This window comes from Seriola dumerili, unplaced genomic scaffold (genome assembly GCF_002260705.1).
Source record: "Seriola dumerili isolate Sdu_G_001 unplaced genomic scaffold, Sdu_1.0 BDQW01000056.1, whole genome shotgun sequence".
Classification (NCBI taxonomy): Eukaryota; Metazoa; Chordata; class Actinopteri; order Carangiformes; family Carangidae; genus Seriola; species Seriola dumerili.
In genome coordinates, this window is record NW_019174311.1 from 6505019 (window position 1) to 6520455 (window position 15437).

The 15437-nt window shown below is 40.3% G+C and overlaps 1 protein-coding gene across 1 annotated transcript in view; it reads right to left on the reverse strand.

Moving 5' to 3' along the window:
• Nucleotides 1-9381, reverse strand: part of LOC111218980 (low-density lipoprotein receptor-related protein 1-like) — an 87660-nt gene extending 78279 nt beyond the window's left edge. The window contains exon 1 of the mRNA XM_022741500.1: nt 8799-9381. Coding sequence (XP_022597221.1) covers nt 8799-8871 — 73 coding nt within the window. The 5' untranslated portion in view covers nt 8872-9381. The remainder of the gene's footprint in view (nt 1-8798) is intronic.
• Nucleotides 9382-15437: the final 6056 nt, after the last annotated feature.

The window sequence follows — 15437 nt, forward strand, 5'->3', positions numbered from 1 at the left end:
ACATGAATACTGGGAAAATCCTTGAGGCAACTGTAAGAAGACTTCGAATTATACAATAACAATCAGGGGGGTCAACTTTTTATCTGGGATAAAAGGGATCCCACTGCAGTGCCTCAGTGAACTTAAGTCTTTCAGTCCTTAGTTATCTTGTTTGATTAACTAAAGTTGTCAAATAAATATAGTGAAGTGGAAAGTACAATATTTCCCTCTGAACAATAAAATGGAAATCCTAAAGTAAAGTACAGGTGATTTGAGTAAATGTACTTAATTACTTCGCTTTCGTCGCAAGTTTTTTTTTGTTTTGTTTTGGTTTTTTTGGTTTTTTAAATATAAATGGTATTCAATTACCAAACCAGGTAAAATACCTGAATTCATGAGTGAAAACAAAGGGTGTGTGTTTTACAGAAGCTAATATCAAAAAGGTAAAGGACTAACTAAACCACCATATACACACAAAGTCTATTAACATGAAATAATAAACTCTATATTGATGTCAAATCTCTACAACAACTAATCTCACTGCTCATGACTGAGCACCAGTGTTTGCTAAAATGAGATAATATATGACATTTTATACGGGTAATGAAATGACAAGCTTACACTAGAAATGAAATGTTGCGCTATCAGCTAGCTAACATTAGAAATTAGCTATCGTTAGCGTCCATCCGTAGATACTCGATACAAACTAATTAAAAAAACTATGACGGTAATAAACTAAAGTGTATTAAACATTAGAGATTACAAGGCTAGCCACTGATGGAGTGAAGCAAGCAGAGACACGTTCAGCTAACGTTAAGGTTAAGAAATGGTACAGTCCACTTTAGGGGTGTCTAAAACGTATTACAAGATTCTTCTAGGTATGAATATGGGAAATATATTGTAATCACAATTACATGTAAGAAGGTTATATACATGTTTCAATCCCCCTGAACTGTTGTTTTTACCTCTATTGAACGGTCCAAGTCTTAATCAGGGGGTCATACGCCCCCCACACCCCCTAATTCGAACCCAGACTGTAAGCCCAAAAATGCCTGAGGGCCAGTACTCTGGAAGAAAATATCCTGAGTATTGTGTCCAATAGACACAGGATTAATGTTTCTCCAATTATTTAATTCTCTACACTCAACTAACCACTAAGCTCTTACTTGGAAGAGGATAAATTCTAGGACGCTAAATTGGGATGTTTGTGGTCAAAATTAGAAGTCATTGAATGTAGTTCTACTTTCTCTCCACATTATCTCGTTGTGGTGTGAAATCTGGCAGTTGTACTGACTGACTTTTCCTCTGGTTATTAAGTGCTCAAACGTAGTTCGACATGAAGTGCGCTCCAGAAATCTGAGACATATAATACATTTTTTAATTGCTATTATTCAACAAGTGCACCTGCTCATTCTAGGTGCTCTGAGGGGAGAAACAGAGGGCTGGGCATGACTGTGCAAGAGAAGTTAAACTGACTTCTCCACACTGTTGTCACTAAAAGATTCACTGAACAAATGTTTAAATGAAATGGCTTCCTGCTATGTGGATGCCCAGGCTCCAACTGGCTGACATGTTTTGACTTAGAGCATACTGCCACTTGTATGGAGCACACACTGTATTTCCTTATGCAGGGCCACTGGAGCTCTATACTGTGTAAATAGTGCACACTGAATTGCCCCTAAGCACTGTGCAAAAGCATTAAACAAGAGCGAATGAGCAAATGCATAAACGTACACAGAGCCTTGCTCTTATAGAAACGTCCCTTCTGAATGCCTGGTAAAGGGAATAAATTACTTTTAAGGCCATCCTTTCATCTGCAAGAAGGATTTTAAGGTGGTGTTTTGTTTTTACGTAATCCAAAAACTTAGCAAAAACAATCACAAAGGGTGGATGCAAAATCTGTGGGACATAACAGGATCGGATGGTGAGTAAATAGTGCTGTGGCACCAATTCAGCAGCCAAGTGATGGAGGCCTCCAGACCATCACCACCTGGGACTCAACACTATAACACCCCCCAACCCCACCCCTCACCCCACGATCTGCCTCCCTCTATATGGCCATCCGTGCTCTGCAAATCAACTCCAGAACAACGCAGCACATTCCAGCACCTTCTAATTGATTTCATGTGTACAGCTTAGCCTCAAAAAGACAATCTGTTACAGACGAGCAGCTAGATTTGAAAGAAACCAAAGAGCTTTGCTTTTTAATACAAGTGAAATGTACTTGTTGTTGGATTCTCTTTGCGACAGGACTGTCAGCGAGTGCACATGCTAAGTGTAGGAGAGGACTGACTTCATGCTGATTTTAAAAATTCTATTGGTTCACCAAACAAATATATGACACATGAAATTTACTTCTGTGTCAAAAGCATGTTGCCAACACTGAGCTCATCTTACTATTCAACCGACCCAATCCCCTCCTGGATAATTTCTAGGCTGAGCAATAGAGCATGGATTCTATTAAATGCTGTTAAAAGATAACAGTATGAATGGGAATGTGAAATGACTTGAATGGATGAATAAATAAATGGGGGTCTCGATGGTCTTGCTGGGCACAATGGCAGTGGTATGGAGAGAGTGGGAATGAAACCAGGGCTGTTTCTCATCACCCACCACTTCTCCCCTTCCTGGTCCTCCATTGTGGAACTCGTGTCTTCCCGAGTGTTTCGGGGAGTGAGGGAAAAAACCAAACAGACTACAGCATGTAATTAGACCCCTGAGGTCAAGTTTGAAGTGATTTCTCTGTTTAGTGGGATTTCAAAGCAAAAATCCATGCATTATTAGTAAAATTAAAACCAAACAAGGACCACAGGGAAGAGAATGGGTTCAGAGGGAAGACATTATTCCGTAATTTTTGTGCTATATTAATTATTCAGATGAAAGACTGACTCTTTTTTGTAACCAGAGCCCTTTAGATGTAAAATGTGGTACATCAGTGCAGAACACTATGCACAACATATGTAAGAATGGAGAAAGTGTCTATCTAATCTAAGGCCGTCCCTGACCACTGCTGAAGCCACTGAATGTACTTCCTCAATGGTGCCCATCGAGTGGAAACAACCACTTAGCTTTGTGTCAAGCCACAGCAAAGCACTGGAGCACTTTAACCAGCTCACAATGCACACACAATGTCCATAGGCTATTCAAGCTCTAATCCACACCAGCCATTTTCAAAGAGCTTGAACATGCATAAACCGCAAAAAAAAAAAAAGGAGCTAGTACAAGGAGTTAGTACCTACTCCTGTGCCTGAAAGCCTTGTTTTTGTGTCATCGCACAACAAAAGGGTGCAGCTTTGACCTCAGAGGTAACCTGATGAGGCTCTGCAGGATGTCACAGGCCAGAGCAGTAAAATGCAACGCAGTAAAAGACACAACACTGAGTGAGTGTGATTGATGGAGATAGAGATAAATGTGAATAGGCTCATGGTGCTTCCAAAGGAGAGTTCTTCTACATACACGCTGTAGTCTCTGCATAGCACAGTTCTGCGCACCCATAGAGGAAAAGTCAACCCAGATTCAGCTGTTACAAAAACAGAATATGGGAACCACAAAATGAAGGCTGGACCACATAAATTGAGGCATTCACTGCAACTGAGAGGACTGTAAATCCTGGCTTGCCTCATTCCTTCAGTTACCTCCTTATTTCAGCTGAAGGATGAAATGTTTCTGTGATTTAATGTGAGTGGATCTCTATGAATCCCTCATTAGATTCACTCTAAGGGAGGCAGGGGGGAGTAATGTTCCTGGCTCAATAATCGCTAGGAATGACTCATAAACAATGCACAAATGAGCTGTCATCCACTTCACATCTTTACAGATGACCTCTTTGTTCAGTGGTGAGAAATCCTAAAAACCTGACTGTGTGATACATAAAAGGTCTCAACGTGTCATGAACGTTCTGTAGACGTTCCGAAAATGAGGGCGGGCACGATAATACCAGCACGGATGATTTAACTCTCCTGTAGGCAATTTTTTTTTCTAGTAAATTTAGTAAATTAGAGTGCGCAAAGAATGATTGTCCTACAAAAGAACAGAATAACACAGCTTTTTGCTGCTTAGTTTACTTTTACATGAAGCTGTAGACTTTGGCAAGTACAACTAAAGTCAAAGACTGCACACACCCTACAATCTTGAAACTATTGTTGAGGACCATCCAACTAGTTGCTGGTCGCGTGCAGTCGAGTTTTAAGTTGATAACGTTATCAGACAAGGAAATACAAACTGAAGGGTTAAAAAAGGCAAATAGTTTCATGTTAAAGAATACAAACACATGAAGCTTGAGAGAGCTCGTTCCAAACGAGTGGAACTAGTTATGTTTTCCTGCGGTGTCTTGACATTTGTTTTTCTGTGACAGCATCAATGAGCACATGTCTTTTAGCAACACTGCTTACTCAGGTGACAAATGCTTTAGTGAGGAAAGGTCTAACAAGTACTTTCTTTAAAGTAAGTTAAACACCAGAACTGGTGACGGATATAACTGACATGTATTAAAGTGCAAAGGGAATGTATTGTAGATATGTTGAATAACCATGCTGCTACACTTGGACATTTTGTTTTAAGTATGTAATATTTTTCATGTAACATTCATTTGTAGTGGTGTTCCATCAACCTTTTATAGGATGCTTTCAGTTTATGTCATCACCATGCATTTGCAGTGCATTTTGTAAGTGGAGAGGTACTGAAGGACATGCTACCTCCTACATATATATATATATATATATATATATATATATATATATATATGTATATTGCGCTAGCAGATGGTCAGTTATATCAGCTGGTTATATAAGAGCCCACATCTCTTCGTCGGTTTGAGCTGCTGTGCTGAAGTAATCTGACGGACTACTTGTTGATGAGGGTGCAAATTACCAGATTAAATGTAGTGAAGTTACAGCACAGTAGATCAAAATGGTGAGGTATTTACGCCATCAGGTGGATTATTTTGATTACTAGCTGTTAGGGGTGGATCAGAGTATCAGAGTAGAAATTATTTTATATTGCTTTATCATATAAAAATCCAATATTCCCATAAAGTATGGTAAAATCTCTGACAAATTTATATCATCTCACGGTATCGTCATATCACGCTGACGTACCAGCAGTGGTATATCAGACAAGCACCACACAGAAGTGCCATAAAAAAGAAATTAATTGTGTCAGTATCTTTGCCACGACACAGAAAGCATTAATTTTTGGTATATGTACAACCACCATCCAATGACTGAAAGCCATGGCTGGCTCTGATGAAAGTAAACAGCGTTGACACTTTGCAGCAGTCCATGAAATTGGAATCTTATTTCCATATATCAGATCCTCCACTCTGACCAGGTGTGAAAGCAACCAAGGGTGCCTGCGATCAAATCGATTCTCCAGTCAAGCGCAAAGCCAGCAACATCGGCAACTTCTGAGGCATACATGAGCGTGAGTGGGTAAAGCCAGTATTCTCACAGCTGTGAAAGGTGTCAGGCAAACATTGCAACCCTTTGTAACATTTGAACAAGTCTGTGTACTCTCTTTATGAAGTGCATAGAAAAACAGACCTATTTCTCATGCCCGTAACTAAAATGTGCTTTGTTCATGTGTGATATCTTACACAAAGAAAAGAACTTCTTAGAGACATCATTATATTAATGACAGGAAAGGAAAGCAGAAATGCATAGACATGGCCTGATTTAATCACCTACAAAAACCCAATGAATCTTGCAGAGCTGCATTAACACACACCCACACTCCCTATTTTGTGAAAGAAGCCTCCCGCTCTATTCCTTTTTTGGGTCTTAGGAGCTAAACAGGGTAAACAGTGATGTAGCTAGCAGAAAACACCAATTACAGTACACCCCTGCTATTCACAGTCAACAAACACTCTTTCATCTGCGCTCTCACGCCTTCGATATGTAGGGAACAACACTGAAGACATTTATGTTAATCTGCTTTTACCTTCTAGTCACAGTTGATTGCAATGCAGTGCAGGAAGTAGAGGGAGAAAAAAGGGGGATCTTTTCTGCAGCTACGGTTAAAAAAATCCCACTGTCTGCTATTATCATTTCACAAATATTTTCACTAGGTTCAGACCTAAATGCAAAACACCTGCACATAAGCTTTACATCAGACTTCATGAAGCCAAGCCAAAGAATGTATCAAAACTGGACACTCGGCTATATTTCACTCCAAATATTTATGCTTTTTTTTTTTTATCCTGTTTCTTTGCAAAATGACTCTAAATGGCAGAGAATGATTCTGGGTATTATCTGTGTTACCTGATAAGAGTGCAGTCAACAGATAGCCTCAGGTGTACAGAGTTACAATAACCACTCCCCAGTGACCTCCACTTGGAAGAGCTGCAGAGAGCAATCCGAAGTTCTATTATCTGTTGAATTTGTATGAAGGATGCTGAATTTTTCCAGCAGATGTTTCCAGTGACAGTTCTGAGGAAAAGGTATAGCCTGGTCCCAATAAAAAGGTCAGGCAAACAGAGTGTAGGCTCCTCAGGAATTCAACCTCTTTAGCCTCTGACCCACATTTACACTTTTCACCAACAGAATGCGTCTGCCTCTAAAGGTGGTTGAGATCCTGTACTTAAAGCTCAGCAGTCACAATGTTATCCAGCCCGGACATTTTATTGATGATATCATTCCAAACAGTAAGTGAATATGAAGGGGTTCACTTCAACATACTGCTGTTTTGCTGCATGATATGCAGAATTTAATTTGAAGCTACGAATCAATCAATACTGAAAAACAATTCTTTCCGTTGATTAATTGTTTGGTTGATCTTTTCTTTTTCTTTTTTTGCATTTTGTACACCAAACAATTAATGAAGTAACTGCCAAAATGGTCTGCTGATCAATCACTGATCAAAATAATTGTTAATTGCATCACAAATGTCAACAATCATCAATTCAAACTGTATTCACGTTTCGTCATATCCCCTCATAAAACCATGGATTAATTAGGACTAATTAGGACTAGGCTTTAAGTACTATGTAGCACTACACTGGATTTTGTCAGTCTAAAAGGATGACGCCTTAAGTGCCACAATAATAAACTCTGGTCAACATCAAAGATCAATAACAAACAAAGAGGTCTGTCCAATGTTTAACTGTTAACTATGGCCTTCTGACCCTCCTGTCACTAATCCTTTCCCATTCATAAATTCATGCTGTGGCCCAGTGGTGATCCAGACAAATCCAGTCCAAGTGGCTGGCCTTAGGGTTTTGTATCCACTCACTTTCTACCCTTTTGGACCAACACTGCTCCAGAGGGAGGCCGGTAAATCAAATGTTAATAATGACACAACACACATATCATCCATCCACATTTCCATCTCCGACTCCCTGTGATGTAACTATGTGTCTGTTTCAGAGAGTATGCAAGACTGATTGTTGAAGTTTATTTCGCTTCACCCGCCTTCAACCCAAGCTCTTCAGCCCCCCCCCCACTCCTTTTAAGTCACATCTAAGTTGGATTAATGGTCTCCCTGTGTCCAGATGTTACATACTGATGGAAGAGGAGGGAGGAGCTTACAGACTCCTGTAACCTTAGCTATAGCTTTCAGCCTCCATCTAAACCTAATGAATCTTACATAAGATCTTCCAAAGCAGAGAAGCGCAGTAGCAGTAGCTGGCTTTAGTGGCAAAGTTAAGGGTTTAATGTGTTACCACATCAAAGTAAACACAGACTAAAAGAGTGAAATAAACTGTCAGACTGATATATACAAATATTTTTCCATATACAAGGCTGTCAGATCAGACCTGGATGGGACAGAGGACTTCAGTACTAGAGACTTCTTTTAACACTGTTTTACAGCCACAAAATATTATGGATGACTCCAAATAGACTCCTGAATATGATATGTGCTATTTTGTACCTTCATGTTTCCCTTCAAGAGCTCAAGAAAGAAAAAAGCAAGCTGTTAGCTCAACAGGTCTGCAATGCATTGTCAGAAGAGCAATGGTGCATTTAGTATCTCATTATTACTATCAGGGATTCGGGAGTATTAAGGAGCTCCGGGGACGTTAAGAGGATAACTGCACGACTATTCATTTCACTATCAGACTGTACCTGGCTGTCACTAATAAACTGTGGTTCTCAGGCAGCGGGACAAGCCGCGCCATTAAGATTACACCTTAACAAGCAAACACAACTGTTGTTTTCATATGCGCCAAGTAGCCTGACTGGAAACAAACATGAAAACTGATCTGGCCGATGGCTGCCACAGGTTTGATGGGAAACTCAGGCGTGCTGCTCTGATTCTAGGAATAATTTTTTTTTTTTTTTTTTTTTTTAAAGCAGCACGTAGTGGTCTGAATGGTGGCGATCAGCTGTCGCCATACGGAGGAACATGAGGAATTGTATTTTTCTTGGGAAACGGAGAGGGGAGGATATAGCCATTTTGTCGCAGTCAGTCAGTCAGAAATGATGTCGTTCTGTGGAAATGGGTCGCTCAAGCAAGTGTTTGCGATAGCCTTTTACCTGCTGAATACTCCAACTGTGAATAACCTCAGTGTCTGCCATCCTCGTAGGCAGACAGGCCCATTCTGTCTGCTCACACAGGAGCTCTGCTAAAAGACGCAGACAGATTTTAGGCCACTGCTTATTTGTGCGGTACTTTCTCTGATTAAAGGCTTTCCTAATGATCGATCTCCCCCTCTGAGGAGACTGCTGTGGCACACAGTCTGATTATGGAGACAACCTATTTGCGGTGTTGGCTCCAACTCCGGTGAACACATAGGCCTGTGCAGAGATGCTTTGGAGGAAAAAAGAAAAGTGGTCATGCTTTCTCGAGTATCACAATGCAAGATAACACAACAGGCTTCTTACCTACGGTTGCACCGTTAGGAGATACGATCTCCAAGTAGAGTATAAATCCCAAGTAGAACAACCTCATCGCCATCTCCTGAGCAATGCCCGATGGCACTGCTGTTAGAAAGGAATAGAGAAAAAGTTGGCTGGATTTCTCAAACCGAACAACCCGATCAACCACCTCATCCGAACCCCCTCAATGGTCCGGGTGCGATTGTCCGTTCAGTTGCACCCTCAGCCCCGCACGGTGGCCGCTTCAGACGGGCTTCTTCAATAAAAGGCGACTTGCTACAGCCCGGCGAGGCTATAGGCAATGCAGCAGCACAGTCATGTATATTTCTAATTGATTATCGGCATTCAAACATGATGCACAGTGCAACCTCTGTCTCTCTGTGCTTGCTGGGGTCTCTGTTTCAGCACACCATGCCACCAGAGTCGTCCACTCGTACAGCCCTGCAGTCGCCGGCTCCGCTCAGCTCATTCCGTGGTGCCAAACTAAAAAAGAAAAAATTTAAAAAGTAAAAGCGTTTTGTTTGGTTTTTTGTTGTTGTTTTTTTTTTAGCTCGGAGCGCCAACGTCTCCCTGTGCTTGTGACTGCATGAGTGGATGGTGAATCTCTCAAGCTCCAGCACTGTGGACGAGCCCGTGACGTAACGCTCGACTCTACGAAAATGGGATAACTGAGCGGCGAGCACGGTCTGCGCATGCTCCAACACACCTCCTTTTCTCCTATTTCATGCTCTTTTTCATCAACCGTGGAGGTGGGAGAGAGAGGCGGCGACTGCAACTGGCGCTCTGCGGTCAGCCATGTTGGCTCAACATTGTTGATTTTTTTTTTTAGCCGGGTCCCTGTTGACCCCCACTGTACATGGCAGTTATCTCCCAGAAACCAGCCAGTACTCTCGAGCTGGAATCAGTTGATTAACTGATTATTCCACTGGTAGAAATTTAACTGGCAACAGTCATTTTTTAAGCTAAAATTCCAGAAAGTCACTGATACCAGCTTCTGAAATGTGTATATTTGCTAGTTTCTCGGTTTTTATGACCAAAATTATGCAATAAACACAATAATCCCAAATGTTGGACTTTTTGACTGTTAGTAAGGAACCAATGATGTGCATTTTCACTATTTTCTGACATTTCATAGCCTATACTAAATAATCAATCGATTATTGATGAAAATAATTGTCGGATGTACTGGTGATGAGAATAATTGTGGTTTGCATTCTTTCAGTACTTCTATGATGGAAAAATCTGACCTTAGCCAAGGGTTTGGAAGCAATTTGAGAAAGCCCAACTTTAAAACAAATGATAACAAATGAGCACAATATAAACTAAAACAGTTATTTCGGTTGGGCCTAATCCAGCCTTGTTCACAGCTGCTGAATGTAATTCCTGCTTCCAAGAATTTTTCCTGCCATGAATAGTTTTTTTCAGACTTAATGTAGGTCTGAGGCTCGTTTTTGGTTAAAGTCTAGGATATTTATATATTTCCAACTTCTAAATGAGAAGATTGTCAGTAAAACAATATTATACAAATCTTTTCAAGATAACATGCAAGCAGTATCTAATAGAGTCCTAAAATAGATTTTAGTCTATAAACTCTAAACTAAATCGTGTAATCTTATTGGCTTTGTTTTTACTCACACTTTCACACTCAGAGTTTGCACCTAGTTCCTCCCAAGTCAAAATGGGTAAGAATGCAGTGAGACCATGAGAGGTGTATGTGTATCTTGTGGAGGCCCTTCAACCTCCGTGTTCTTCACTAAATCACGCCCCCTAGTGGTACATGGAAATTAAAAATCAGTATGATTGTAATGAAATGGATATGGCTGCATGTTTTTGGATATCTGAACATGTACAATTGTTTCCCCAGTTTCAAGAGAAGGTAATTCATCACAAAAGGAATATGTTATTGTATTTTATAGCAAGTACTTATATGACTGGTTGCCAAAGCTGCGGACAAAAACAAAGATCTAAATCAATCTGGACTGTCACCTACAGTACATCCCCCAGCCCTTTACATTAATAATTATTTTAGTTAACAATAAGACCCAAAATATTTTCAATAATCTAGAGAGATTTTAAGGTTTCTAAAGATTTATCATTATAAAAGCAGTATGCACAACTTTGAGTATAAGACAAATTATCCATATACATAACCAGACCTTGGTATAGAACACTAAGTGACATCAAATATAGAAAAGTTAACAAAGTAAATCAGCCCTTGCAGGAATACACACGGTAGATGGCCTCAATGAAGTAAATATTAACAGATTTAGGCATCTTCAATGAAAATTAAGGATTTGCGATTAATTGCCTTATCAAAATATCTTCCACAAAGCAAGTGCAGAGTGAATGATGTATTTATAGCTTTGAAGAAACTACATTAATCTTTGTTTAACTGTTGTGAAGAGTTGAAGAGTTGTGAATATATGACTGTGTAGTCCCATAAACCATCTGAACCTGCAGGGGGCACTGAATACTTACATTGAAGAGAGACGTGCAGCCTGTAACTCATTTTACTAACATGACAAAATGAACCCGACATTTTCCTAAAATATTTGGTCAATTTTACATGGCACACCCTCTGAGAAAGCTCTGATCAAAGAGTGATTTGGTTGAAAACAGAGCATGAGAGGATCTTTGCTCTGAACCGCAGCCATTTGGTAACTGAAATGCTCTTAATGACTCCTCCTGCAAATCTATGGTGATATGCAGTGTTTGTATTCTTTTCCCACTGGCATGTAATCTTAGATATGAAAAACAACAGGTGTGTAATTCACACTACACAAACTGACAGTAACTGTACTGCCATTGGTGTTAAGAATAAACGTGCCTTTCAGGGGGTTTCAGCTTACAGATGTTTACCCAGAACCTGAATCACAGGGGAGAATGTGAAGTATGCGGAGAATCTGTGAAAAACATGCCTCAAGTGTCTGGATATCTGTTGAATCCAAGCATATTTTCACTCTGAGGGTGAAAACAAAATATAAATGCAAAAGTTAGGGGGAAATAGTTAGAATAGAAGCATTTTAAATGTTTTTTTTCCCCCCCTGTAACTAATCTATACGCTCCAAGAATTTCAATAAAGATCCTTTTCAAGTTGACTGGAAAACACAATTTGTTAATGTTCGCAAATGTGTCTACTTTTTACCTACATTGCTGTCTCTCCTGTTTGTCAACACAGCGAATCAACATGATTGCTGGTGTCACCTCAACCTGAGAATGCCCCCTTTGTGGGAGGAGGGTTGAGCATTGTCATCCAGCAGAGACAGACGCCAGCATGCTGTGTGGGAGACAGCTTGAAAGAGTGCCAGCGTAAACACTCCCAGACCACATGTTCTCCCAGGGCAGAGGGGCTGGCCTCTCTCCAGGCACATCTGCACACAATCCCTCAGCTTTTAGCAAGCCTGCCAAGGAGACAGAGCGGGGGCAAAGGAAGGAGAGGAAAGTGAGAGAGAAGCATTCCCAGGAAGGGAGAACCTGCTTCTTCTTTGACAGTAGTGTCAGTGATTAAAGTGATGACATCTGAAAGAAACAATGAAAAGCAGAATGCAGAGGGAGGACCACAACAATCTACAACCTGTCTGCAAAATTAAAAAAAAAAAAAAAAAAAAAAAAAAAAGAAAAAGAAAAAATCAGTATGTGTGTGTGAAGGCTAACCACCGTCTTTGCAACTGTGCATCTGTATCACACCACTAGATTCACATGCCAAGGTCTGCTTGGCTACGATCATTACCCAACCTGCCCGTATCCTTGAGAGAAGATGGATTGCTGCATAAATCAAGTTGCTGGCTCCCTCACACAGTCACAATCTGCATCTGTAGCTGTACTACATGTATGCAGTACACCAGGCAAGTAATGTTTCAAAAGATCTTACTCTGGTGCACTCATTAAAAAAATAGCCATTAACCAGTTCATATTATGCCTTCATGTAAATATAAACATACGCCCATCTGTCTTTGACATCTCCCCTGACACCTCCTTGCGGGTGCTGCCCTTCGGTTTGCTGGTAAAGTGTGGCTTTGTGCATGTTTTTCACAGAGAGGTAATTACTGAGCAAGCTATGCTGACAACACCTGAGGAATGCGGAGCATGCACCAGCAGCCTGTGTTCTCCACCCCCCCACCCCCCAACCCTACCTAACTTCTCCCCCATCTGCAACCCTCCCCCCATACAACCCACAAGAGCAATAGCCCCAGTCCAACACAAAGTTCACCATGACATTTTTCAAATGAATCTTGGATTTGTAGATATGCAGGTGTTACTTTATGTAACTTTTTGGTTGTTCTGCCAGGAAACATACTTCAGCTCTATATTATTCTAGATTAAACTGCTTGATAAACAAAATTCTATTGTAGTATACAGTTACAATCACATCTTTTTTTTTCATATCTGTTGGTGGAAGAAACCCTATCCAAGAACCCACAGCTCCCAACAGCCCCCACTATTCCCATTATCGGTAAATTCACAGTACGTGCTGGCTGGCTCCGGCCCTCTGCTGTTTGAGTCACTCCCCAAACTGTCCTTGAGCTCTGTGGAACTCGCAGCCCATCTGGCTGAACACTTGCACACGCATATCAAAACATTGCATAGATCGAAACAGGGGGAGTGAACGACACTGGGTGACCTAATTGTGGTCTGAAAGGGTCCAGTCGAAAAAGCATCAATATCTAACCGGAGAGAATGATGGCAAAACAGAATAATGTTATTTTTATGCAAATGCAACCAATGCTTCAAGTTTTGACATTGTGTGCATGTGTGTGTGGGAGAGAGAGGGAGAGATTATGAATTCAGCTGAGCCTCTCCCATCTGTCTGACTAGACCGTCATGATGAAATCAGGATGAAATCCCTTGTGCATGTAGATCAACACAAGTATATAGGCCTGTCCTCTGTCTTTCTGTGAGCCTGAGTTTCGCAGATGTAGATGCATTTTGCAAATGCTATGGCTAGAAAAAGAAGCACACTGTATGGCTGAGTGAACAATTGCATATGTTTTCTACACACTTGAGGGTTAATCAGTCAGGGTACGCAAGACAAGACAAAAGGGTCAGGGGATTTAGTTGCCAAGCAACTTCTGTTGATACAAACACTTTTTTATTCATATGTGGAGAGGCATCTAAAAGCATGAAAAGACAGAGGGATGTGAAGTAATATAGGCAGTTATCTTATTTATCAAGAGTTGTTTTCAAATTAGGGTCAGATTCAGAAACATGGAAAAATGGAAATTAGAATTATAGCTCCAGCTACATCCCACCATGGCAAATATCAGGTATATTTTCAGATGGGTATTACTGTGAGGTTTGAACAACACAGTATCCTCATACAGTATAACTTACATCTCTTGCAACTATGTCTGATGTATACTATTGGTTTATTGCAAAAGTAGTGCAACGTAATACATTTAATTTTACCATTGTCTCTAAATGTCATAGACAGTAGCACAGCAAAGAGAGAACACCATGGTTTTCTGATTAATACATTGCAATGACATCAGACCAACTTCAATGTACTGATGGACTCATCTGTGCTCACATAACTACAGTACACAAAGCGTGTAGAACACTTTAAGCTCTTTCCCTATTTTGTCCATGTTTTTAATTTCCAATAGTATTGTTTTGAATGTATTCTTTATCTAAAGGCAGCAGAGGGCTGGTGCATTGGTTATCCAGCCTTAAACAACTGTTAGCTATGGATAAATGCCCTTTATTTAGTGCACCGTGAAGGTATATATACTGTTTCAAAGCTTTTTCACCTTTAGGGGATACATCTGCTTAGTTTGACAAAAGGGTCAAAATATAAAGGAGAATAACCAGATAATCAGATTGTTATACATCCCTTGCTTTGTTTCGTCTGCAAAATACAAATGTTGCTATTAACTGAGGTCACAATTAACAAAAATGGTCCAGATTAGAAGATGAGGATGTGACACTTGGAAAATCATTAGTCTTATTTTTCATGTTGTTATCAGGTGACCGGGGTGAGCCTTAGTCTTTTTAGAGACACAGGTGAGATTTTGTTTTAGCTGCCTCCCTCCACCTCTTGACTTAAATAAGCTTGTGGATGACATTAGCTCACACTGGATGGATTATCATCAAATGTTGGAGCTGAACTTGTGTGTATTTTTGTGCATGCTTTAAAGCATTTGCTCCAAAAGACTTGGAACTACAACACAACACTTCAACACAGCAGTGAAGCTTTAAGTTTTAATGAAACAATGGCAAACACTGAGAAAATAAGGGACTGGCTAAAAATACCCTGAATTATCCTTTACAAGCACAATAGTTTTATTGAACTCTTCATTAGAACAGTTTATTGTTTCACAACTAGGAAATAAACACTGTGCTGCATCTATACTGGTTTTAAAACAAAATGTTGCTACTACAAACACGTTTCAGATGTTTTTGGCTGCCTTCAGATTTCGGTAACTTCCCCTTCACTGCTTCAGCACAGGGTTCAGGATTTTTTTTTTCACGTTTATAAAGCTAAAAGTTATTCCAGGTCATGGTGAGTCATGTGTACTTCCTACTCAGGAAATATAGTGGGCTATTCCTTCGCACTTCTGGTGCATTATTGTCTCTTGACCAGAACTACACTGAAACCAGCTGCTAAAAAGATTGACTGAAAGACTAGCACGTGGGATTCAAGAGGCA